The following is a 27,329-nucleotide window of genomic DNA, read 5'->3' on the forward strand; positions in this document are numbered from 1 at the left end:
ACCAGAGGCCAGCAGGGCCAGACTCCAAACCTGGAGTGGAGGTGTAAGTCCAACGACCGATCGCTTTCCCCTTCTCCACTCCTGCTCCCTGAGCCTGTGGCTCTCAGAGGGAGACAGTGGGGGCCTCTGTTAATTAGGTACTCGGGTTGTGAAGAATCAGGTATTACACCGTCAAGAAGTATTAAGAAGTTCATGGACGGCTCCTGAGCTGCTGTGTGCCAGGCGCCAGGCTAGGGAAACTGAGGTGGGACAGGGTGGGGGACAGGGATGATGGCCGTGGTGAAGTCAGCGGGGAGCACAGCGGACTTCATGGGCATTCATGTTGGTACTCAGCCAGCCCCAGCATCAGAGAAGGCTGAACTGGATTAAAGCATGAGGAGGTACCACTTCCTGGTTCCGTGGGCCAAGAAGGAGGGCCTGCCTCTGCTGGAGATGTGGAAAGAGATGGTGATGTGTACAGGGCTTGGCAAGCATGGGGTCTGGGCAAGCGACAACAGTAGAGCAAGAGAGGGAGGCAGGTGGCCCTTGCATCTAGGCCCACATCCATGCTGAAGACAGGGTGTTTCACCCCGAAGGTAGGGAGGAACCTGGGGGGGCCTCTGAGCTGGGGACTGACCTATTGGGATTTGCAGTGGGGACCGCAGGTTTTGTGGTGGGTGGGTACATGGCCTCCCCGCTCACTGAGGCATGGAGCAGGAGGGGTGGGGGCTGAGGTGGAGGGGCCTGGGGATGGCTGAAGGTACATGAATCCTTGGCAGGTCATGGGGCACCCAGCTCTGGAGCTCAGAAGAGTACCTGGGGTCATGGCCATGTGGGTGAACCCGAAGGGACAGGTGCAGCCACACAGGGAGAGGGCAGAGTGAGAAGAAAGGAGGGCCAACGAAGGAATTCTGGGGTGCACCAACATCCCTGGGATGAGTAGAGGGAAAGGGGCCTAGGGCAGGTGCCAAGCATCTTGCCCAGGGCTGCGTTCAGAAGTTTCAAAATTAAGCCAATTCTAAAAAGTAGCTCTAGATTGACATTTGTCCTAGCAAGACAGTGTGTGATGTCACAGCCCCCATCCTAGCTGGGAGAGGCTGAGCACCTCCCTGCCCCATGTACATTGGAATTTCTCTTGCCACAGGGTTTCTGGCCAGAAACTATGGTTCCAAACTGTCACCCTTAGTTTCAACGGCCACCCCAGGGTGCCTCAAGTGAATGTTACACACAACTGAGAAATGAGTGAGGCCCTCGGAGTCTGGTCAGCCCTCGGTAGCCCCTTGTGGGTCGAGTTTCAAGGGTGGCCTCATCTGTTTGGCTCTGGATATTTTGTCTCCCAGCAGGACCTGGGGGGGGGGGTAGAAGCCAGCATTTTCTCAAAGATACAAATGAAACCTGTTGAGCTTATCAGTGACCATGAGGTGGGGTGTCAGGACTCATGAACCCTCTGACAGAATTCCAGAGTTTCCTGGAAACAGCTCTCACAGTTCCCAGGCCTGTTCTCTGGGTTTTCAGGGACAGTGTCATCCAGAGTGAAATGGCCCGTGCCAGCCACTCAGCAGAGGACAGGGGACAGGGAGGGGACAAACATAGTACAAACTGGAACACTGGTCCTTTCGAGCCCAAAGGCCATAAAACCACAGTGGATAGAGGAATAGGAAAGAGAGGCAGAAACGTAACCCAGCACCACTTAACGCGTCTTAGCTTGGGCCACCATGACAAAATCCCACAGCCTGGGGCTTACACAACAGACGTCTATTTTTTCACAGTTTGGGAGCTGTAAGTCCAAGATCAAGGTTCTGGAAGGTTTGACTCCTGGAGAGAGCTCTCTTCCTGGCTTGCAGGTGTTGCCTTCTCATAGCGTCATTGCGTAGGAGAGAGAGATTTCTCTCTCTTATTATAAGGCCATGGTCCTAGCAGGTTAGGGCCCCACCCTATAGCCTCCTGTAACTTTAATTACTTCCTGAAGACCCTATCTCCAGGTGCAGTCCCACTGGGGGTTAGGGCTTCCAGATGTGAACTGGGGGACAAAATTCGGCGCATAGCATATAAAGTAACACACACACACACACACACACACACACACAAAACCCAGGGTATATATTAGAGGAACTCATTGTGGGGGTTGCCTATGGAGGTAGGCAGTGGGAGTGGTGAGTGGAAATAAGAGGGAATCGGGGCACCTGGGTGGCTCTGTGGGTTGGGAGTCTGCCTTCGGCTCAGGTCATGATCTCAGGGTCCTGGGATCGAGGCCTGCATCGGGCTCCCTGCTCAGCAGGGAGCCTGCTTCTCCCTCTGCTTCTGCTGCTCCCCCGTTTGTGCTCTCTCTGAAAACTAAAGAAATAAAATCTTAAAAAAAAAAAGAAAGAAAGAAAGAAAGAAGAGGGAATCAATTGATTTACTGATCAATCAAGAGAGGCGCTGTGCAGATTCAAGGTGGCACACGCCAGGGACGCAGTGGGTATATGTCCAGGCGCCCCTCTCCCCCAAGATTTCACAAAACAGGAGAGCATGTGCCTCTGTGTGGGTTTGGGCCAGGACACACTTTCTGATTTCAGATTGCACTTCTCTTTCAGAAAGTTTTCTCGGCCAGTTCAAGCTCCAGCGGTGGAAATTTGAAGCCCGGGATGATTCCGTCCAACACGACGGTGCCGACGCCCTTTCTGACCGCACTGTGGCAGGGGACGGTGGTGCAGGGTGGCAACACATCTGGCCTGGCCCGCAGGTCACCCCGCAGTGATGATGGCCAGCTGGCGGCACTCTACATCCTCATGGTGCTCGGCTTCTTCGGCTTCTTCACCCTGGGCATCATGCTGAGTTACATCCGCTCCAAGAAGCTGGAGCACTCCCATGACCCATTCAACGTGTACATCGAGTCTGACTCCTGGCAGGAGAAGGGCAAGGCATACTTCCAGGCCCGGGTTCTGGAGACCTACAAGGCGGGTTACGTCATTGAAAACCAGTTGGCAGTGGAACGACCCCACACACACCTTCCCGAGATAAAACCTTTGTCATGACCCCACGATTGGTTAAAACTGGGCCAATCCTACCTGGTGATCTGATTTTTCCCATCATGTGCCTTTTGTATTCTTTATGATTAGGGATGTTATTGGGGTTTTTTGCAATCGTAAGGGGTGAGGGGTGGCTTCATAACCCTCTCTATAATCACATTCCGTCTCTGATGACTGCCAGACGTTCTTACAAGAATCTGATGATTCCTTCTCTCAGGACCTGTGCCTGCCTTGTTGATTTTAGCAGCTCTGTTTCCCAGACTCCCTTGCAGCTAGCAAGGCCATGTAGAAGTGGGAGCGATTCTTGAGAAGGAAAGGGTGGGCCCTCCATTTGCCTTTGCCCCCACTTCCCAGTGGCTGGGACAGGGATGCGGTAGTGAGCCAGCCTTGCCTCTGGAAAAGGACAGCATCCTCACAGAAGGCAGAACATCAAGAGTCTAGGCAATGTCATGGGACAGGGTCTCTCTGCCTTCCTGCTCACCCACCAGCTCAGGCATTGTGGGAAAGAAACACTCTGATCTTCCCTGGGCCCCTGATATTTTGGTTCCTGTCAAAATAACAGAGTCACTATCCTAACTTAATGTCTTATTTTACAGGACTGAGACCAGAGGCATACTATTCCCATATTTGTCACAAGCATGCCCCCATCCTATCTTCCTCCCTGCCTCCTGCCTCTCCCTTACATCTACCCTTCACACGGACCCCCTCCAAACACACCCACACTCACACCCACAGATACACACACGCACACACAGAGAAGCACACACACCCACAGATATACACACGCACACACAGAGAAGCACTCACACCCACAGATACACACACGCACACACAGAGAAGCACTCACACCCACAGATACACACACGCACACACAGAGAAGCACTCACACCCACAGATACACACACGCACACACAGAGAAGCACTCACACCCACAGATACACGCACACACAGAGAAGCACTCACACCCACAGATACACACACACACAGAGAAGCACTCACACCCACAGATACACACATGTACACACACAGAAGCACACACACCCACAGATACACACATGCACACACAGAGAAGCACACACACAGATACACACATACACACAGAGAAGCACACACACCGACAGATACACACACGCACACACAGAGAAGCACTCACACCGACAGATACACACACGCACACACAGAGAAGCACACACACCCACAGATACACACATGCACACAAGCACACACACACAGTACACACACGCACACACAGAGAAGCACACACACGCACACACACTTCCTATTCACACATGTCAATCTCAAAATAGCTCATTTCCTACAGGACTGAGATGCCGGATAAAAAGTTTCCACTTCAGAACATGCACCAGGGGGAGGGTGGGGTGCACCGCCCACCTCAGAACCCAGGGGAAGGAGTGGGTCTGGGTAAGTGACAACACATGGGATCAAGGGCACAGGGCCTCTCGAGGCGACGAGCCCGTTGTGGTTGAATTGTGTCCCCCCCAGAAGACATGTTCCAGTCCTAACCTTGGTACCTATGAATGTAACTGTACTTGGAACGCGGGTCTTTGTAGATGTCATCGGGTGAAGATGAGGTCACTGGGGTGGGTCTACATCCAATATGACTGATGTTCTTATAGGACGTGGGAAGTCAGGTCATGGGCACGTGGGGAGAACTCATGAAGACAGGGAGAGACTGGAGTGACCCATGCATGAGCCAAGGATGGCCAAGGACTGACAGACACACCAGACCAGGAGAGGCACGGAGGGGCTCTCCCGTACAGGCTTCACAGGAACGTGGCCCTACCACACCATGATTTCAGACTTCTGGACTCCAGAACTCTGCGACAAGGAGTTTGTAATGTTTTATTTGGGTTCTGTTAAGTCAGCCACAGGAAACTCGGGCAGTGTCCCCCTTCCCCCCACCCCCCACCCCCCGGGACAGCAGCTTTCCCCTCCACTCTCCTCACTGGACAGAAGATTCTCTGGGAATTTTCCCTCACAGATGGGAGAGGGGAAGGGATTAGGGTGGAGGTGTGTGGTGCTGGGGCCGTTGCTCAGGGTGGTAGAAGAAAACCCCCTTAGTGTTCCCTGACCTTCGAGAATCTCAGAGAACACGCACCTTGGTTTCAGCATGCTTCTCCAGGGGCTGCATTAGCGCTCTGGGACATCCTGCTTGCTTGCCCATTCCTGAAAAGGGTGGAATATTTAAGTAAAACATTAATTGTTGGAAACCTGCATATAGTATAAATGAAAACAACACATAAGCATTGTTGGCCGTCCTCAGTGCACGAATGGCGCCCAGCTGACTGTAGCCCTTGCTTCGTGGGCTAGCCCATGGTGCCTGCAGGCGAGCTCGGAGGCAGGGGTTAGGGCACCTCTGGCATGGAGGACTATGTCCCCGTGATGAGTGCTTCTTTGGGTCAGAAGCTTTTGAAAATCTAATGAAAGCTATGATTCCCTGTACCTGAAAAATGCACATGGACACATTTTGCCCAGCATCTCAGGGGCTCATGGAAACCCTCTCACACCTGCTTGCTCCTCATGGACCCTGTGTGAGCTCTCTGCTTCCAACAGATACACATTGCCCACGGGGAAGGCAGGCGGGCCAGGAGCGCAGGTTTGGAGGGGGACCTGGTGCGCACGCGACCCGCGGATGTGAGTCAGGGCGGGCACAGCGGCTGGGACCCCAGGCCCAGCAGCTAGCTGGCGCTTACCCCCACTGGGGTTCCTGGGACCTTAAAGGCAGAGGGAGGTCCCGTGATCTGTAGTCCTCCCAGTCCTCAAGAGACCAGGGATCCAGCACCTTCCCCGCTGCACCCCTCAAAGCTTTTATAAGCCACACATTTTCAGATGCCTGTGACCACACATTAAATTTGGTTCAACATGCACAGAGCACTTGGTGTGTCCAGGTACTGTCCTGAGCTCTTGAGAAACGGAATCTCAACATTTTGTATGCAATATTTTATGTGTTCCCCGGATAGGACAACATGCCTTGGAGGAATTAAGTTCTTTTTAAAAATCAAAGTCTTTCATCATGATCTGTGGCGTGCGTTTTCTTCAAATCATTAGGACACTTTTAGAAATGGAGGTGGGCTCTGGGGAGGCTCTGGTGCAGCAGCCCCAGGGGCTCAGGAACAAGGAAATAAGATCGCCTCTGGTAGTTAAACTCTGCCGTCAACCCCCTGATGTCTACAGATAGAAAGCAGAGGGAGCGAAGGGAGCCGTCTGGGAATGCAGACGCAGTCTTAATGGACCTGCGGGGTTTTAAGAGAAGCTGGAAATACAGATATTTCTTTGAAATCTCTTGATTTTGAAATGTTGGCACCTAATTCCATTTTTAAAAAAAAATGCGTAAGCCAAACGAAAAATGACCTTGAGTTGAATTCTATCCAGAGACCACTGATTTACAAGCTTGGCTTTGAGGGACAGAAGAGCCACCCTCAGCCCCAGGTCACACTTGATAGAGAGCAGTGTGGGGGAGGGGTCCGGCCATCTGACAGGCAGCTGCCTCGCCAGCGGGATTCACTGGCAGCACTCCCCACAGTGTGGTCCCCTGGCCACCAAACCCTGCATCCCAGCCCCATGATGAGGCTCTGCCTCAGGCTGTCTCCCTTCATCAGACTCTCACATTCAGTCCCCTCACCCTGTCACCCTGCAAGAGTACCTTACAACCCCGATTCTGCTCCTCAGACTCTTGGGACCAGTTGTGAGGGTCCACCCTGGAGAGGTGGACCCACTCTACATGCAGACAAATCAGGCTTCAGAGCCTCTTAAGAGACTGAGGGCTGAGCGGGGACCGCAGTGAATTAGCCAGACGAGGAATGTCATTTCCACCTCTGCGTCTCCTGGAGCCACCCGGCCTGGCTGGGCAAGTAAGCGTTAGAACTTCTCCAGTGTAGACAGGCCGTGTGCAATTCAGTGGACAGTGGTCCCTGAAGAGTTAGCTCCAAGTTTAAATACACCTCCCGGAGGTTCAAGGACACACCCAAGGTCATTGGTTGCTTAAAGGAGGACGCCCGCAGGAGTGCTGCTTCCTTGACTTTGGACCCTGGCCCTCTGCCCTCCTGCAGCCGCTTTAACAGGCCAAGGGCTCCTAGAAGCCTTGCGGTGGGAAAGGGAATCGCCCTTAGCCACCACAGGAGCAAGGACTTAGTGAACACTTGCAGGAGAGGGTGGAGACTGAATTTACTGATTTTATTCGTTTGCACACACTAAGTCCACCTAAGCATTTTTTATAGGATATCATTTAAAAACATCAGACAATTTACACTCAGAAAGGATCCTTTTTTTTTTAAAGATTTTATTTATTTATTTGAGAGAGAGAGAGAATGAGAGATAGAGAGCACGAGAGGGAAGAGGGTCAGAGGGAGAAGCAGACTCCCCGCTGAGCAGGGAGCCCGATGCGGGACTCGATCCTGGGACTCCAGGATCATGACCTGAGCCGAAAGCAGTCGCTCAACCGACTGAGCCACCCAGGCGCCCTCAGAAAGGATCCTAATATCATCTCCTCTCTATACCCAGAGATCTGCTTAGAAAGACATAAGGTAGACCAGTGTATCGATCGGCCAAGTCATTAAACAAAAAGTTGGGGCAGGGGGTGCCTGGGTGGCTTAGTCAGTTAAGCATTGCCTTGGGCTCAGTTCATGATCCCAGGGTCCTGGGATCGAGCCCCGCGTCCGGCTCCCTGCTCAGCACTGAGTCTACTTGTCCCTCTCCCTCTGCCCCTCTCCCCTCAGCTTGTGCTCTCTCTCTCTTAAAAAAATAAATAATTTTTTTTTAAAGAGCGAACCAAGCCACAAGGAAGGCAAACTGCAAAATATGAGAATATGGTTTGAACTATTGCCTTTGCACTGGCCCCTAACTTCATCACTCCCTTCCCCTTCAGGATGCTGCCAGAATCCAATAGCAGTCATAGCCAAGAGTTAGAAATGAGCGGACAGGCAGAGAACATTGCTGTGGATTCCATAACCCTTAAACTCCCAGGCAAGGCCGCGCTGAGTACTGCTAATGTGCGTGGCTCACTGGAGACTACACCCTATTAAATCCACATCAGCAGATGACGTCTCTGTGGGCACAAATGAAATGTAAATACTAAATCAGACTAAGAGAGATAACCGAAGGCTGCAAGGACTGGCAGACAAAAGAAATGTACAGGAAGCTGTGAAAGGATTGATAAGGGGTGGCAAATTCTTTAAGTAAGCCGACTGGCTGGATACATAAAAATCTAAATACGGAAAAAGGGAGTCTGGAGATTGAGAGTAATTGGCCCCTCAGGTGCACTGGTGTGTCTATTTGACGTCAGCAGAGCTGGTGCCAGGTATCGAGATTTCTAAAAATACTGGGTGTTGTGCTCGCTTCGGCAGCACATATACTAAAAATACTGGGTGTTGTTGGCCGGGCTCCGCATGTGAAGGCACCGCGGGCGCGGCTGCCCCCTGGCGGTCACGTTGAGGATATGTCCCAATGCGCGGAGAGCCCTGAGCACCTGAGGTCAAGTGATGCTCTGCTTGAGCCCGGGCCAGGTGCTCAGAGGCTAAACTTCTTTTCTTTCTTTCTTTCTTTTTTTTTTTTTAAAGATTTTATTTATTTATTTTAATGATTTTATTTATTTGAGAGATAGAATGAGATAGAGAGAGAGCATGAGAGGGGGAGATCAGAGGGAGAAGCAGACTCCCCGCCAAGCAGGGAGCCCGATGCGGGACTCGATCCCGGGACTCCAGGATCATGACCTGAGCCGAAGGCAGTCGCTTAACCAGCTGAGGCACCCAGGCGCCCTAAACTTCTTTTCACTTGTCAAGTTCCGCGAGACAGGGCTCACCGTGGGCACCATTATGAAACAGGAAGATGAAAGCCTGAAAAGAGAGAAGCAGTCCCTAGGAAGTGTCTTCTCTGGGCAGGGGCCCTGAGGCCTCCGAATTCTGGGGAAGTCACTAGGACCCTTTCCTTTGTCCTGGAATCTGCTCACCCCCTCCCCATTTCCAGAAACGACTCTTTATCATCCTTTCCAGTTTTGGAAAATGGTCTCTCATTTAGACCTAAACCCCTTTCACTTCCAGGCCTATGACCCCTTATGCTCTGCGTGGAGAAAGGTCTCTACACAGGCAACCTCCCAGCGCCTGACATTTTTCACCTCCTCCTCACCCCAGCGGTGAGGGAGGGATTCCTGCCCCAGGGTTATGGGGATGGTGAACACACCACACCCAACCCTGGACAGATGAGACCAACAGCAGGCTGTTAGTCTCATATACTGACAGCCAGAGGGAGGGGGGACACCACACGCCACGGAGGGGCCACACGAGAGTCACAATCAGGAACAGAGTGAACAGGCAGGGCTCTGACAGGCAGGCTTCGTAGTACCAAGAGAGTGAGGTGGCCCGGTTCCCATGGGAGGGTGTGATGGGCTTGTCTGAATAATTCCACGAGCTGGGAGGGACCTAGAACCCACTACTCAGGGGTCTGCGGGCAAAGAGCTTCTGGGTGACAAGAAGAGGTGTTTGGCTGGGGGACCTTCTCCACAGGAGTGGCGTGGGGGAGGGGAAGCTGCCATTAGACCCTTCACAGCCCTCCGATTCCTCCACATATCAAGGCAGCACATAATAATGGGCTGTAATTTTAGGCCTTGCACCACCGCTGGGGACGTCTAGGCAGGAGATGCACCGAGTCGGGTGCTGGGCCATGGGGGCAGGTGAAGGCCACATCCAGCCCCTGCTCCTCTAGCCAAGTTCTGGGCTCTGGAGTAGGACCGTGGCTGCTGAAGGAAGGAGCGCCTTTTGCCAACTGGCTCCAAGGACACTGTCTGGGCTTGTAGAGCTGTTGACTCTCATTTCCTTGATAACTTCCACACCTGCCACTGAGTGTGGACTTAGTTTCAAAGATAAGAAGTGGTGGGAGGGTGTGCAGGAGGTGAGCTGGGCTCCCCCCAGGAGGACGGAGGTGGCTCTGAGGTAACAGAGCAGCAAACGGCCTTAAAACAGCATGGAGAATGGAGAACGTGCCTGCTTTCTGGAAAACCCAGGAGATCCATAGGAAAGAACCTAGGGTTTCTAGGCTGCTTTTGAAACATAGCTTGTCTATGAGAATTCAGTGATTATATTAATCTTCTAAGGCTATCGTAACAAGTTCCCACAAAATTGGTGACTTGAAATGATAGAAATTTATTCTCTCACAGTTCTGGAGGCTAGAAATCTAAAATCTAGGTGTCAGCAGGGCCGTACTCACTTCCTCTGAAGGCTCGGCAGGGTGTGTGTGGGGGAGGGTCCTTCCTGTCTATTCTAGCCTCAAATGACCCCAGGCTTTCCTTGGCTAATGGCCGCCTCACTTGGTCTGGCTTCACTTGGTCTTCTCCGCTGTGTGTGTATTTTTCCTCTTCTTCCAAAGACACGAGTCCTTGGATTGAAGACATCATCCTAATCCAGGGTGATCTCATGTAGATCCTTACTTTAATTACATCTGCCATGGCCCTATTTCTAAATGAGTGCCCATTTTGAGATTCTGTGTGGACATGAATTCCATTCAATCCACTACTGTGATTCTAGGCCAAGAGTTTAGAAAGTGCCTGGCCCAGAATGAGTGCAGAATACTCGGTCAGTGTTACTCGTTCTCACCAAATCAAAGTTGCTACTATAAGGCCAACTGTGATTTTTCTCAAGTGACATTGCCACTGCATATTCTCATCCCTCAGCAGACGTGCCTTATCACTTACTTTGTAGCTATCAGTCAGGGTCTGCTCAGGAAAACAGAAGCCTATTTGTTTTCACAGAGAAATTAATATGAAGAGTTCGATGTGAATATGAAGAAACAGATGTGAAAAAACTGAAGAGACAAAAAAGGGAACTGGAGATCCTAACTGCATGGAGCAGTCTGCAACAGGAGAACAGGAAAAGGTGGGGGTCTTGTTACCCTTTTACTGCCGTGTAAGGGATTGCCCTGTAAATCCTACACTGCTAGCTGAGCAGGGACTTGGAAGCAAGACTGTTTATTTAGTATTGAAGTGTAAACGCACCCATGGGAGCTAGTCCTTACAGGCTGGATGCTGCCTTTAAAGGGTACATGCTGTGCACACACTAGATTGATGCTTCCTGCCTGTTTTACTTTAAAGGGTGGCCTTTCCTGGGGGCACCTGGGTGACTCAGCTGCTTAAGCATCCGACCCTTGAGTTCCACTCAGGTCATGATCTCAGGGTCCTAAGATCAAGCCCCCTCGTCAGGCTCCACACTCAGTAGGGGGTCTGCTTCCCCTCTCCCTCTGCTTGCTTGTCCATGCTCTCTCTCTCTAAAATAAATAAATTTTTTAATAAAATAAAATAAAGAGTGGCTTTTCTGATAGTGGGGCAAAAAAAGAAAAGAAACACTCCACAAAGCTTCAGCTATTAAGGAAGTCCCCAACAGCTGGCAAGACTGAAGGCGGCCCAGTCAAGAATTCGTGAATTCAGGGAGCTGCTGAGTCAGGCACTCAAGGGCTGGCCCTGCCTTAGGAGAGAAAAGGAAAGGCATCATCATGTGGTCAAGTCAAAGGGAAAAAGCAAGGCCCACATAGAGCTGGCAAAACTAAGAAACAGAAACCTCATTTAGAATGGAGTCTGGAGGCAGGTAGGGGAACTAGCTTGCCGTACCACTTAGGGTCAACAGCCAACCAACCGGAAGACACATACTTGGCATTCCCAACACGAAGCGTATACTTTACTACCCCAACAGCAGGAAGAAAGACTTTTGTCTCCTCCTCCAGCAACAGTGCAGCCAATGAGAGACAATCACAGCCCAGCCAATGAGGGACAGTCATAACCCAGCCAATGAGAGACAGTCAAGCTCAGCCAATGAGGGACAGTCATAGCCCAGCCAATGAGAGACAGTCACAGCTCAGCCAATAACAGACAGTCACAGCCCAGCCAATGAGAAGCCACTACACTTCCACCTTGCAATTTTCCCCCAAGGACTTTGTGTTTACAACGACCCCTCCCAAACCCCTTTTACCTCCATAAAAGACTTCTCTCCTTTGTTTTCCAGACTTGCCTATGGTTTTGCGGAAGTTGGCTTGTCTTACATTGCAGTTCTCTGTTATTCCTGAATAAACCCATGTTTTGCTGGTAAAATGAGTCGAGTTTTATTTTTAAGGTTGACGGAGTCATGAAGGAAACGAGGCCAAAGATGTATTTTCTTTGTGCACGTGTGTTCACAGGATCTTAGGGAAAATTGAAGCAGTTGTGTTTTGATGCAGCCAGATGAGGATGAACACATTTGATGACTATAGTTTTGGAGCCGACTTCTTAAATCAAAGACGTTGGGGCCATCTTCATAGAATCTTTTTTTTTTTTAATTTTATTTACTTGAGAGAGAGAATGAGAGATAGAGAGCATGAGAGGGGGAGGGTCAGAGGGAGAAGCAGACTCCCTGCTGAGCAGGGAGCCCGATGCGGGACTCCATCCCAGGACTCCAGGATCATGACCTGAGCAGAAGGCAGTCGCTTAACCAACTGAGCCACCCAGGCGCTCCGTTGGGGCCATCTTCAGCACTGAGGTATTCAAGGTGTCTTCTCCCCAGCTCACAAACGGTTATACCTTTACTCAGTCACCAGATGTCTGGACATATTGACCTTGGGACACACTCGAAATGGACATGCTAACTCAGCAAAGAGCAGCCACTTGTCCCCCTGCTGAATTGCACTCAATTCTGGGACAGCGACCGCAAAACATCACACTGCCAACAAGGTAGCGTATCATTGGATTTCGAAGACGTGGAGGAACATTCTAGACCAGAGTTTGGCCAACGATGGCCAACAGGCCAACTCTGGCCTGCCACCTGTCTTTATAGGCCTGTGACGGACATCATATGAATCACAAATCCAAAATTATTGACTATCGGCCCTTTAAGGAAGAAAAAAAAAATGTGTGCTGACCCCTGTTCTAGAACCATCCTAAATATTCTGATTATGTGGCCGAACTTGGTAACGTTGGCCACATATGGCCCTGTGGACGCACAGGCTGGAGCATGCCCCTACAGGAGTCGCAGGTGCGAGGCGCCGTGAGCACTGTCTGAAGTCAAACTGAGGCGGGTCCCGGCTGAACACACCCCACGGATCTTCATAGGAGTTTTGTCTGTTAAGCATAGAATACCAGAATTTGGAATTTAAAAAAAAATCAGGAACCATCATGAAGCCCAAAATAATGCACTTCGTATTTTTTTTTTTTTTTAGTGCTTTTGTGTCTGTTAAAATCAACATATCTTACTACTGTGCTAAAAAATACACGCCCAGCTCCCGCGCAGAAACACGGCTGTCTTATCAGCGCCCTCCATGGAAAACCCCTGGGCTGGATACCCAGGGAAACATCCGGAGCGGCTTCTGGTTGTCATAGCAGCCGCTTGCCACGCGGGGGCAGAACATCCTCGGCTACCACGGAGCCCTGCCCTGCAAGAAACCCTGAGTGCCAAAGTCTCTGCCTTCAGGCGGCTCTCGGGACCCGTGGGAGAGAGGAGGTCTAGTCGGGTGAGCATCGGGGCAGCGTCCACTGAATTACTGAATCAGTAATTACCTGCGGCACTGAATCAGAGGCAGAATGAACTACTGAATTTCAAAGGGCTTTTTTTGGTTAAAGTCCGGGCAGCCTGCACATACGGTTTCCACTCTTCATTTGATGCTATTGTGAGGCAGGCTATTTCTCTCGCACAGGGGAACGTTTCTACAAGAAGATGCAAATGGAGCTTTAGAGGATTGGATTAAAAAATGTTTGAAAGCAAGAATTTTAAACATGCTGGCATAGAAACGGCTGATTCCCTGCAAAGAGCTAATATGTTTATTGCAAACTCCTCACTCTTAAAAAAATAGATTTGTCTTTTTAATAGATAATGGGCACACGGTAAAACAAACAGACCCACAAATCATCAAAAAGGATACTGCTCAGAAGCAATACAATGATTCTTCGGTCTCCTTTCAGAGATAGTCTGTGTATATACCTTTTTATGTACAAAGGGTATACAACACACGCTGATCTGCCTCATGCTTATTTTTTCCTACTTAGCACTATATTGAAGATTGTTCCACATTAGTGCATGGACATCTTACCTCATTCCTTTGAATGCTTGAATGCTTCAATAAGGATCCCATTGAATGGATTTCCATGCTTTTTTTTAATGAGAAAGAGAGAGAGAGAGGCGGGGGTGGGGGGGTTAGTGGGGAGGAACAGAGGGAGAGGGACAAGCAGACTCTGTGCTGAGGGCAGAGCCTGATCTTAAGACCCTGAGATCAGGACCTGAGCCGTAACCAAGTGTCAGACCCAATCGACTGAGCCACCCGGGCGCCCCTCCAAGCTGTCTTCAACCAGAACTCTCTGGATGGACATTTAGATGACTTCCCAGTCTTTTATTGTTACAATGGGGTGATGACTAGGCTTGCACATATATCCTGGAAATCTGCTCACAGCTCAGTCCCCCAAATTCCTAGAAGATGACTGAGTGATCAGAGGGGATGTATGTTATAAAATTTTAGTGATGCCAATTGATCCTATAATGATACTAATAACTGACTTCTATGAGCTGTCACTATACGTCAGACACCATTCTGACCTCTTTGTAAACTGTGGCACTATGGGTAAATTCAACGCACAGGTGATCTTTCCTCATTTATTGGAGTAAATGAGATCTCTTTATAATTTCAATTTGCATTCATATGAATGAGAATGAGCGTATTTTCATTTTATTTTAAATTTTTTTAGTGTGCGAGAGAGAGCCCGTGCTCACGAGTGGGGTGGGAGGGTGGTGGTGGAGGAGGGGCAGAGGGAGAGACAGAATCTTAAGCAGGCTCCACACCCAGTGCAGAGCCAAGGCAGGGCTTGATCTCAGCATCCTGAGATCATGACCCTGAGATCACGACGTGAGCCCAAATCAAGAGTTAGATGCTTAACCAACTGAGCCACGCAGAAGCCCCATTTTTTGTTTAGAAGATGATTGTACTTCTTTTACTTTGTGACTACTTGTTTATATCTTTTTACCATCTTTCTGTTGAGTTGTTGACCTATTTCTTAATGTTAAAATCCTTTGAATATTAAAAAATGCAAATGCTTCCCCTGGTTTATCATCTCTTGACTCTGCTAATAGTAGTTTGCTTTTGCCCCAAAGAAAATTTTAATTCTTATGTAGTTGGTTTTTATTGATCTTATCTTTTGTGATTTCTGACTTCTGTGTCATGCTTGGAAAGACTACCACAATCTGGGTTTATAAAAATAAATCCCCCGTGTTTGTGCTAGCACTTTCTTAGCTGTATTTTTAAAAATTATAACTTAGCTCCATCTGGAATTTATTTTGGTGAAAGTATTAAAGCAGAGATCCAATTTTACTCATTCCCAGATGTCTCCGCAATTGTCCCATGCCTTCATGAGATAACCCAGCTTTTCTACACTAATTTGAAACATCCTTTTTATTTAATATTATTTTCCTGAATGCTTTTGAGTCTGTTTTCGGACTTCATTCCGTTCCATTGATCTGTCTGCTTGTTTGTATGCTGGAATGAAGCCCTTTTAATTTCTGTCGCTTTACAATACATTTTAACAGCTTGCAGGGATATTTCATTACTCCTCCCCCCAACCCCAGAATTTTCTTAGCTATTCCTGCTTGTTCCATTTCCCATATAAATTTTTGACTCAACTTGTCTCTGTTAATTTGAATGAGGCCAGGCTCTCAAAGTCTGTTGAAATGAGAAATCTAACAGATTTATTTATCTCATTCCTCCTGTGAGGGAAGAGAGAAGCCAAAGAAAGAAAGTTCGTGAATGGAAAGTTCACCTTTGGAAAAACAGAGGCATCTCTTTAAAATATTTCTGTCAGAGCCAACTTCATTAAGACGACCAGTTGGCATCATAGCCTTTGGGGAAGTTAAGGTTGCCTTTCTCAGGGTAGAGCAGCAACCTTGGAAAACCAGGTGACTTGCCTACTCCTTTGTTGGGAGAACGTCTGCAACGATGGATGACGATGATGCAGGATGCCGTCTGCTCTTCTCTGCGGCTGCAGGGGGGCAGGAAAGGATTGCTTTCTCCCTTCGATTTTGCTGCAATTCTGCTGTGATTTTTTTTTCAAGACTCAAAGCCGGAATTCTGTTCATTGGCACTGAGAGAAAAAAAAGATGGGTCTGAAAAGCATAAAATAGGTTACTGGAAAGGAAAAGAGAGGAGTAAGATCATTAACAAATGGAATGTAGGCTGGGATTGTTTGACATTTGAGTAGTTCTGAAATACAAAACAAAACCAGAATGACAACAAAAACCAAATAAAAATCTCTGTTGATGTTTTCATTAGGATTATACTAAACCTACAGATTTATTTGGGAAGAATTTGTCATCTTTACACAAGTGAGCCTTTCTAGCAAAGTGTAGGAAATTGTTGCATTTAGTCAAATCTTCCTTTTTATCTCTTTTAGATTTTCTTTGTGTATGACTCTTAAACATTTATTGTACTCTCAGGTGTTTTATCTTTTTTGGTTCTTAATTCTTTTTTTTAAAGATTCTATTTATTTGAGAGAAAAAGAGCACGAGCAGGGGGAGGAGCAGAGGGAGAGGGAGAGAGAGAATCTCAAGCAGATTCCATGCTGAGCACAGAGCCCGATGAGGGGCTTGATTTTATGACCTTGAGATCATAACCTGAGTCTAAATCAAGAGTCAGACGCTTAACTGGTTGAGCCACCCAGGTGCCCCATTTTGGGTTCTTATTGTAAGTAGAATCTTTTCTTTAATTATATTTACAAAGTGCTGTTAATACAGATCCCCAGATATTGTTTTTTTTTTTTTTTTTACTATTTATTTTGTACCCACTCAGCTTATTGAATTATTCTACGGTTGCTCATAGTTTTGTCATTGATTCTCTGCATTTTTCCACCCACACAGTCAATAGTAATTTTTGCTCCCGCCTTTCCAGTTTTTGTACCTCTTGTCTGAGTCAGACAATTCCGCCATGTTAAATGGCAGGGGTGGTGACAGGTGATTTTGTCTCCCCATCAAGCACAAGTCTTATTTCTGTCTTGAGGTATATTTAATTTGGCATTTTACAGAATTAGCTATCTTCTTATTTATCAAGACTTTAAAAATCAGGGTGAAATTGGTATTTAACAAATACCTATCATCTGTGTAGATGAACACATCTTCTTTGGACTTATACATGTGGCAAATCACATCCATAGATTTCCTAGTACTGGACAACTCTTCCATAACTGGCATCAACTGCATTTGTCTGTCGCATTTATTCTTTTAATGCACTGTTGGATCTGTTGGATAGTATTGTATTTAGAATATTTACATCTGTCTCCATAAGTGAAGTGGGTCTGTGGTTTCCTTTTATCACAGTGGTTTTGTTGGGTTAAGTTATCATTGATCTGCTAGCTTCATCAGAAAAACTTGGAAGTTGTTTTCTTTCTCCAGGCTCTACAGCAGTTTAAAAACAGTATTCTCTAATCAATAGAGGTTTAGTAGGATTCACCTGTTGAGCTGAGCCAGGTGCTTCCCTGGGTGGATGACTTTTCTTTCTTTCTTTTTTTTTTTTTTTTTTTTTGAGAGAGAGCATGCACACAGGTTGGGGGGAGTAGGGGGAGGGGGAGAGGGAGAGAGAGAATCTCAAGCAGCTCCACCCCCCGCATGGAGCCCATCACGGGGCTCGATCTCATGACGCTGAGATCATGACCTGAGTCGAAATCAAGAGTCAGATACTTAACCAACTGAGCCACCCAGGCACCCCTGGATGGATGACTCCTTAGCAAGTTTTTCAGCATCTTCTATGGTAACTGACATTTTCTGATTTTAAAAATCTCTTTTGGGGTCAGTTTTGATTATTTATATTTTCCCAGAAAGCCACTCATTTGCACAGAATTGAGCAGAAGGGCATCATTTCTTTGATTTTCTCTACAGCTATGGTTATTCCATTCACGATCCTTATTTGGTGTGTTTGTGCTTTTTCTTTTATTTCTTTGTTAGGGTAAATAATAGTTTCTCCATTTTATTTATTTATTTATTCTTCAAGGAACCAACTCTTAGATGTGTTATGAGCATTATTGTTTTTCTGGTTTCTAAATTCTGCTCTTATCCCTTTTCATCTTTTTTCTCCCTGCTGTCTTTAGGCTCATCTTGTTATTTCTTACCCACACATCTGGAATTAGGTACTCAGTTTAAAATCTAAAGCAACTTTGTTGAGATATAAATTACATACCATAAAATCTGCCCACTCTAAGGCTAATAACTCGATGGCCCTTCTCGCTCAGGCCTGCAGGGGGCAGAACTGCAGTGGGAAATGGCAGCTGGGCTTCTTCCGTTCAGCACTACTCGTCTGTTTCCACTCCAGACACTTGTTAACTGTGCTGTGCCTGAGCAACAGGCCAAGTGTCTAGAGCTAATGCTTTGTCTCCTGGGCGCGCTCTTGAAGCCTTTGAAGACTTTGCACCAAGCCGGTGTTCAACAGCGGCCCCCCGTGGCACCTGGAGGCAACAGCAGCAGAGGATTTTTGAAGCGCTGGGCCTCTGCGCTGGGCTGCCCTCCCCACCGAGTCTGGACCAAATCCCAGACAGTCCTGGTCAACCCGGAGGCCTTAAGAGGGAAAGAAATGTAGGATTTCCTGCTAACCAGGCACTGGGAGCTCAGGTAGTTAGTTGGGAGAAGACACGAGGTGTGACTGTATTTGTACCTTGGGTACAATACCTTGGATTTGTGGGGTGGTTCATGTCATCACAGTTTATTATTATTTATTGGTTTTAAAGCTAAGGTTTGGGGTGAGGAAGTGACTTGACCACATTCCCACAGTTAGTAAGTGAGAAAGCCCCAGCTAGAACCTGGAACCTCCAATTCCAAAGGCTAGGAGTGTCCCTCTGCACCTCCCTGGAGACAGGATGTGACACTAAATGTCCCTAAATGATGGAGACAATGACATTAAAACGGAAAGGAAAGGGGCACCTGGGTGGGGCAGTCGGTTAAGCAACTGGCTCTTGGTTTCATCTCAGGTGGGGATCTCAGGGTCGTGGGATTGATCCCCACCTGGAACTCCATGCTCAGCTCTGAGTCGGCTTAAGACTCTCTCTGCCCCTCCCCACTGTGAGTGCTCTCTCTCTGTCTCGAAAATAAGTAAATTAAAAAAAAATTTTTTTTAAAGGAAAGGCAAGAATGACATGTTAAAGATTTTTAAAATATGCAAAACATCTTTTAAATGGTCTCTGGAAGTTTGTACCCCCTGCAAAGGCAGAAACATTTGGAATCTGTGCTCCTGGTCAGGAGAACCTACAAGCATCCTTTGTCTGGCGCAGGGCAAGGAAGAAGTTTTGCGGCTGTCCGCAGGACTCCCGAACTGTCATTTTTAATGTCCTTTTGCACTGCAAGGAGTCAGAATTGGTTGGCGAGTTCTGCCTCCCCTGGAAAAATTCCTTCAAAAGAATGTCAAGTGTGGTTATGAGCATGTGTTTACTGACTTTTTTTTTTTTTTAAGTGCCCATTCTGACATCCTGAAATGCAAAGGCACTTTGTTGCTTTTCCTTTTTTTTTTTTTCCTTTTCCTGGCTGGTCAAATCCACATCCTTGCTACCGTGGCCCCCCATTTAGACATCTTCTAAGCTGACTGGTTTTTTAGTAGAGAAAAGAAGAGAGATAAGAAAGAAAAAAAAAAGAAAGGAAGGAAGAAAGAAAGGGAGAGGGAGAGAAGGGAGGGAGGGAGACAAGCCATGATCCTCTGGAAGAGTTTGGTCTCTAATGTCAGAGGAGCCAGAGGGTATTGGGGTCCCTTTCTCCCAGAACTGTAGCTCAGAGAAATATTTACCAGGTGAATGGCTTTGCTTGATTGCTCTTTGTCTAGACTGAACCAGAAGGTCTAAAGAGACATACACAAATAGGAGGAAAACTCTTGGCCCTCATGGTGGCACACGTTGTTCCATTTCACTGTTATGTAAGCATTCAGGAATGGCAAATAGCATCATCCACACTGCATCATCGGGCCGGCAGCTGCCCAGTCCCCAGGACCATGATCTTCATCCCCCTCCCAGCCCCAGGCAGGGCACTTTTCATCAGATGGTACCATGTGGCCATAGCCATGACAGGATATAGAATTATTTTTCTAAAATAACATTTGTATTTTCTATATAAACCTTAAACTTCGTTTTCCCGTCGTCTGTGAGGGCTTTCCACGTGAAAGAAACAGGGTGAGGTGTACCTCGAAGTGAAATATGCATGCCGAAAAGCGAACACAGCGCGAGGGCACAATTCTATGACCAAACCCGCGAGGCAGAGTGTGACCGGCACCCTAGAGTCCTCCCGCCACCCGCCACCTTTCGTTACTTATCTTCAGCTGAAGGCGTTATCCTGACTTTTACCATCACAGTTTCATTTTGGCCAACAGGCAGGGTTTCAAGGTCACGGATATGCCTCAGCAAGGACAGTCTGCCATTCAAGCTGGAGGGCGAGCGGTTGGGAGAATTCGTAGGACCCTGGGTCCAGCCTGCGGGTGCCGTTCAGGGTGTGAGAGGAGACTGCCTTTGGTTTCAGCCGTCCCCGCTCTGGGATCTGGGAGCCGTGTGACACTAAGACAAGTCACTTCTCCGAGCCTGAAAGAGTGTCCCCCCTCTTTAAGGGGGAATAAGACCCCTGCGTCCCAGGATTAGAGAGGCAGAAACCAGGCCGAGAGCACCTGGCGCAGAGCTATGCCTTCACCTTAGTGCCCCTTGTACGGTGGGGATGAGACTGAAGGCCACCTCTCTTTGTCCCCCTCCCATTTTTCTGGAGCTTCTTGCTCCCCACACCCCATGCCATTGTCCTGCTGGGCTGAATGCTGAAACCTTCTGACCTCACAGATGACACACTGCACCGCCCCCCTTCAGCTACCTCCATGGAGCGGGAGTTGCTCCTCCCCACGCCTCCCCAGGCTTCCTTCCTGCCTTCCTGGGACCAGAGGGGATCAGATCCTGCTCTCCTCCTCTGCCTTACAGGGGAGGAAACTGGCTCCACGCTGGGGAGGGACTTGCCTAGGGTCACAGGCAAGGGCACAGCTGGGACCAGAGCCCTGGCTGCTGACCCTGTTCTGCCCTTTGCTCTGTGTCACCTGGCATCCTCCTTTCTGCCCCTTCTCACCTCAGCTGGTCAGTGTGACAAATCCCTGTCTGTGTGGCAGAGAAGTGTGGGTCCGGCCATCCCCGGACAGAGAGACGGCAGGAGCCTAAATACAGCTTGAATGGAGATTTGCCTTTAATGAATGGATGTGGTCGTTATTGAATAGGGAACACACAGACATGGTTAAACTTCTTTGGATTCGTAAAGAATATACAGTGAGAATTCTCCCCCCACTGCTGCCCTCCATCTACCGAATTCTCTTCTCCAAGTAACTCCTGTTCTTACTTTCTCCGGCATCCTTAAAGCAGCTTTCCAATGCCTATACATGCAAACTAGAGCTATGTGATTTCCCCCCTACTCTTTTTTTTTTAAGATTTTATTTATTTATTTGAGAGAGAGAGAGAGCTCGAGCAGGGGGAGGAGCAGAGGGAGAGGAAGAGAGAGAGTCTCAAGCAGACTCCAGGCTGAGCTCAGAGCCCAACGCGGGGCTCTATCCCACGACCCTGAGATCAGGACCTGAGCTGAGACCAAGAGTTGGACGCTTAACCGACTGAGCCAGGTGCCCCTCTCCCTTCCTCTCTTACGTGGAGGGTAACATGTTGTCTTCTTTCCTGTTTTCATTGAACCACACATGTGGGGCAGCTCTACACATCAGCACACAAAGAACTTCTGCATCTCTTGGTCACGGCTCCACAGTATTCCTTCGTAAACCTGTGTTACATTATTGAAGCAGAATTCATACCCCATAAAGTTCACCCACTTAAAGTGTACACTTCAATGGCTTTTAATATGTTCACCAAAGAAGAGTTGTGGAACCAGCACCGCACAATGAATTGTTGAACCTTATGTCGTCCCTGAAAGAAACTCCGTACCCCTTAGTTATCACCCTGCAAGCACCACCCTAGCCCTAGGCAACCCCTAATCTACTTTCTGTCCTTATAGATTTGTCCGTTCTGGACATTTCATACACATGCAATCATATACTATACTGTTCCTTGTGACTGGCTTCCTTCACTTGGCTTGATGATTTCAAGGTCCATCCATGTTGTAGCGTGTGTCGGAACTCCATTCCTTTTTACCATCAAAGAATACGCCATTCTAAGGATCGACTGCATTTTATTTACCCCTTCATCAGTCAATGGACATTTGGACTGTTTCCACTTTTTAGCTATTACGAATAATATTGCTATGAATATCCATATGCAACTTTTTGTCTGGGTGTATGTTGCCATTTCTCCTAGATACACGCCTAAGAGTGGAATGGCTGGATCATATGGCCTATTCGATAATTTACTTATCTAGTCCTGTACTGATGAAAATTTGATCAAATTCCATCTTACTTTTTAAATTTTTATTTATTTTTATTTTTCAATCTTTAATTTATTTATTTGACAGAGAGAGCAAGCGTGCACAAGCAGGGGGAGTGGCAGAGGGAGAAGCAGGCTCCTCGGTGAGCAAGGAGCTCTATGTGGGGCTCGATCCCAGGATGCTGGGATCATGACCTGAGCCCAAGGCAGATGCTTAACCGACTGAGCCACCCAGGTGCCCCTACAGCTTACTTTTTATTTTTTTCTAAAGATTTTATTTATTTATTTGAGAGAGAGAGAATGAGAGAGAGAGAGCACGAGAGGGAAGAGGGTCAGAGGGAGGAGCAGACTCCCTGCTGAGCAGGGAGCCCAATGCGGGACTCGATCCCGGGACTCCAGGATCATGACCCGAGCCGAAGGCAGTCGCTCAACCAACTGAGCCACCCAGGCGCCCTACAGCTTACTTTTTAAAAGATTTTATTTATTTGTTTGAGACAGAGTGCATGCAAGACGGGGAGGAGGAGAAAGAGAGAGGGACAAGCAGGCTCTGCACTGAGCACGGAGCCCAATGTGGGGCTCAATCTCACAACCCCGAGATCATGAGCTGAGCTGAAATCAAGAGTCAGACGCTCAACTGGTTGCACCACCCAGGCACCCCTCAATTACATCTTAAAAGCCAATAACCCTTACAAGTTTGGCAGGTGCTGGTCCTCTTAGTGAGGATTCAGGAGTGGAGTTGGGAACATCAGCTGCTCAGAACCTGCCAAAGCTCCCTGCTTTTCTTTTCTCCCAGACTCTTATTATTCTAGAACTTGCTGGTTAAATGTACTTAGATTCCAGTGTGGGCCATGACTCAGGAATGTGGGAAAAGGAAGCCCCACTCTGAACAGCCTGGCCTTCTGGCCCACTGTCCACTGATCCCTGAGGGGGTGTCCCCCACCACCTGCCCCACGCCTGGGCCTTCCTGTCTGGGTTTCCTCATCTGGGAGACAGTCCAAGAGGAAGCTGGTGACTCCTGACCCTGGAGTTTCCTGACCCTGTGACAACAGGCCTCTGCCACACCTGACCATCTGTCACTCCTAGGACAGGTGGAGAACAGGGGAATTCAGGAACCATCCAGGCTATAAGCTGATGAGCCAGCCTCTGGGCCAGCCTCCCACCACTGCAGGCCTGGATGGGACCAGGGAGAGCTGGAGGCCCCTTGGTACCAGCGTGTTTTTAAAAATTCTTTTGCTTTAGACCTTCTCAACATGCTTAAGCCAGGAAGTACTTTGTATTCCGAGCCAACAGTAGACAGATTGATTGCGATCCCCTGATGAACTAGAGAAAACTAGTCCAGCTCTTCTCTGCAAAGTTTCTATTTGGTACTGCCCTAAAATTCTCTGGGTATCGAGTTACTTCCAGCCCAGGAACCTCAGTGCAGCCCGATTTCAGTAGGACTGTGATCACCTGCAGGGGAAGACTTCTCATTTTATCTTCTCCATCCACGGCAGCCGCTTAAACTTGCCTCCCCAAGAGTCAAGGAAAAGACCGCCTCATGGAACGTGAGTATTCTGCTTTGATACAGGGATGGGCTGTTCTAGAAGGACTGCTGTATTTCCCATCAGTAAATTATAAGTGCAAAATAGCACAGAGGAAAATGTTTGTCTTTCTACAGGATGTGCTTATCCATCAAGATGCAACCAACTTATTCTTATTTTTTCACAAAGAAAAGTAAAGAACAATGTACTGCAATAATTAATATAGTGAGATTCTCTTATGTGGAAATGGACTAGTTTTAAAATAATGTAATGTCCTGTAGTTCTTGGTTGGGTGTATTTTATATGTATTTGAACATATCACATCATTCTATAACAACTCTCAGAAAAGCTCTGAGCTTATATACACGTGTTCTCTTGCTCTAGTTGAGATTTATGATGTTCTTGTTGGGTTGACTTTTTTTTTTTTTTTTTTAATAATGATGGGCATTTTCCCCCTTCTATACTTCAAGTTCTCAAACCCTTCCACCAACGGTGGTATAAAATTCCTCATCATTGTATCATTCCTTACGGGTGACCAATTTTATATAATTAAATCTGTTCATTTGGGCTTTGTCATATGTGGTTTATAGAGTTATTTTTAAACTGTTTCTCCCTTCATCTAAAAGTAATAAGATCATTCACTTATTCTGGCAATTAACTATAACTAAAAAAATACCAGCCTCTCTGCATCTTGCATTAGCAAAATGAATTAGCAACAATCAAATATCAGATAGACAACATTTGTGGAACAGCTGTGGTCCATGCTGCAGACTATGGGATATAGCCTGTGACACCTCTGAATACATCCGTGTTTGCAGAGGGCAAGAAATGGGGATTTGAGCCAGTCAAGTTCAATTGGAAAATGTCTCACAGTTTTATGTACTATTTCTGTGGCTTTCATTTCATTGTGCACTGGCTCTTCGAGGAGAGAAAACAGTTTTGAATTAAACAGCAATTAAGATTTTAATCTTCTGGTCTTGGAAGGGCACACTGTGTCATTACCGAGGGGCACTTCACCAAGGAGACCAAGAAAGTGCCCACTTGTACCTTTTCCTTTTTAAATTAACTCCTTTTTGAAGATAAATATACAGGGTACACAATGTAAAAAAGGGCGCTGGTGAAAAGTACATCTCATCCCTCAATTCTCTTCCCCAAGGGCAACCGCAGGTGCTACTTGTGTGTTCTCCCAGAGATATTTTATGCATATATGAGCTTCGAGCAAATATCATGTCCTTCCTTCTTTTATGCATATGATTGCACACTATATCATGGTTAGTTTGCTTTTTCATATATTCATATTTAGTACCCCTCCCCCCAAAAGACCTCTCTTTATATATAAGTTGTTAGACTCCTGCCCATTCAACAGAGAGAGCCCCTTGAAGCAGTCCCCCATTTCCACCACATTTCCCACTGATCATTGGCTTGGCCAGGAAACACTCAGCCCAGGATGCCCGGTCTCATCTGGCTCTCTCTGTTTCTCAGTGACCAAGTGGAGTCCTCAGGGAGCCCCCAACCAGACCCAGGACAGCACTGGCTTCAGCTACCTGCTGAGAGACCACATGGAGGGGAGGAGCAGCACCAACTCCACCAGGGCCCTGAAACTTCCAGATGGGACCAGTGCTGCCTGGTACATCCTCACCATCATTGGCATCTATGGCGTGATCTTCCTCTTCCGGTTGGCCAGCAACATCCTCAGAAAGAATGACAAATCCTTAGAAGATATTTACTACTCCAATTTGACCTCTGAACTCAAAAAGAAAGGTCTCCAAAGCAAGGTGGCCAAATGCTCTGCACTGATCATTAGCAACAGAGCTGTCCTGCAGCCCAACCAGGCCAGCCTGGGGCCAAAATATAAAAACAGTGAGTGCCAAACTGAAATCCAAGGGATCCCTTGAAAGTCAAGGCAAGCCGACCTCCACAGAAGAGGCCCAACCAACCTTCCTACAAGGGGAAGCAGCTTTGAGTTTACCTGGAACCTTGAGAGAAGAGTCAGGTCATTGAGTGGGGCTGGATGAGCATCACTGGGCTACTTAGGCCGATGGGAGTGTGACCAAAAGCCAGCATCCTGTTTCCTTCTCAGACTTTGTGGCACTTTGAGACAGGACAGCAGGGACAGCAGATTCTGGTCATACCCTTCACTGGGAAAGCTTGTGTTCCAAGGAAGGACTTGGAGCATCTTGTGTTCTCAGAGAATCTAGGAGATTCCTGAGGGTATACATGAAAGTATACATGAAAGTAGTCTCTTGTCATGGAAAGAAGGCTGAATTTGGAGTTGAGAGCCCTGGATTCAAGGTCAACTTCCAGGGAGGTCACATGAACTTTGATGACTGGTGGCTCTCACCTGGAATGCATGGCAGTGGGATATATGGTTTCAAAGAGCCATTCATTCTAAACGTTCTCACTTGAATATAAAACCAAGGTTGTTAATAGCAGAAGTTAGAAGTTCTTCATTTTCATTGAGGGCATGGGGTCCATTGAAAAAGAGCATTAGTTTTGGAGTCAGAAGAATCAAACGCTAGTCAAGAACCTCACGGCTCTGGACCTTAGTTTCCACACAGATAAAATGAGAATGATAATGTCTGTTCTGCCAATCTTATAAAGTAGATAAGAGCTAATGAGATCATGCATATGAATATATTTTTCAAAGTAAAATAAGTATGTAAAATATAAGCCTTGCGTTCATAGCAGTGACGGTGGTTGATGCTGATGGTGGTATTAGTGTTAGTGGTGATGGTAGTGATGGTTGATGCTAGTGCGTTGTTGGTAGTGGTGATGTTGATGGTGGTGTTGGTGGTATTGGTGGTAGTGTTGATGGTGGTGGTCGATGGTTGACGTTGATGATGGTCATGTTGGTGGTGGTTGATGTTGATGGTGGTGGTGGTGGTAGTGGTGGTTGATGTTGATGATAGTGGTGGTGGTTGATGATTGATGTTGATGGTGGTAGTGTTGGGTGGTTGATGTTGATAGTGGGGGGTGGTGGTTACACTATTTGGAAAAGGAAATGACCGGTCCAATGGCAATTAGTCTGTAAGCAATGGCTACAGTACCTTGTTCTCTAAGAGGACCAATCTGCATAACAGTTGATGACCTGAGCTCTGAATCAAATCCATGAGATTCAAGTTTTACATGTAGACAAAACAAACAGTCACTTTTAGGTTTTGTTATATGAGACATCATATGATTTAATAAAATGTTTTATAAATATCTGTTACTTATATGCTTGTCTCTGCCTAAAAAGAAATAAGACCTTGCCTAGATGAGTAATTAATTTAGAGACACCATGATTAGCCGAACTTCTGGAAGTGGCTTTCAGCAGGCAAAGTGATAAATTATATGTTGTACCAACTTCTATGAAATTTATCCAGCTCTGTTGTTGGAGACATTCCCTGGACGACGAATGAAATATTTTTTCCCCCTGTCTGCAGATAGTGGTCTGCAACCAGCCCCACAATTTCATAAAAGTCA

General features: G+C 47.5%; 2 protein-coding genes across 2 annotated transcripts; both read left to right on the forward strand.

The window, feature by feature from the left end:
* The first annotated feature begins 2,606 nt into the window (after positions 1–2,606).
* KCNE1 (potassium voltage-gated channel subfamily E regulatory subunit 1) lies at positions 2,607–2,996 on the forward strand. Its single transcript, XM_028114031.2, has one exon. It carries the CDS (start codon positions 2,607–2,609, stop codon positions 2,994–2,996), a length of 390 nt encoding a protein of 129 aa, XP_027969832.2.
* A 20,885-nt stretch (positions 2,997–23,881) lies between these two features.
* On the forward strand, positions 23,882–25,759 carry SMIM34 (small integral membrane protein 34). Its single transcript, XM_088022678.1, is given in 3 exon segments — positions 23,882–23,888; positions 25,250–25,314; positions 25,316–25,759. Coding segments are annotated over 3 exon segments (516 nt in total).
* Positions 25,760–27,329: the final 1,570 nt, after the last annotated feature.

Source organism: Eumetopias jubatus, unplaced genomic scaffold, assembly GCF_037043125.1.
Source record: "Eumetopias jubatus isolate StellerSeaLion01/CBP00866 unplaced genomic scaffold, mEumJub1_p1.0 scaffold_1, whole genome shotgun sequence".
NCBI classification, from domain to species: domain Eukaryota; kingdom Metazoa; phylum Chordata; class Mammalia; order Carnivora; family Otariidae; genus Eumetopias; species Eumetopias jubatus.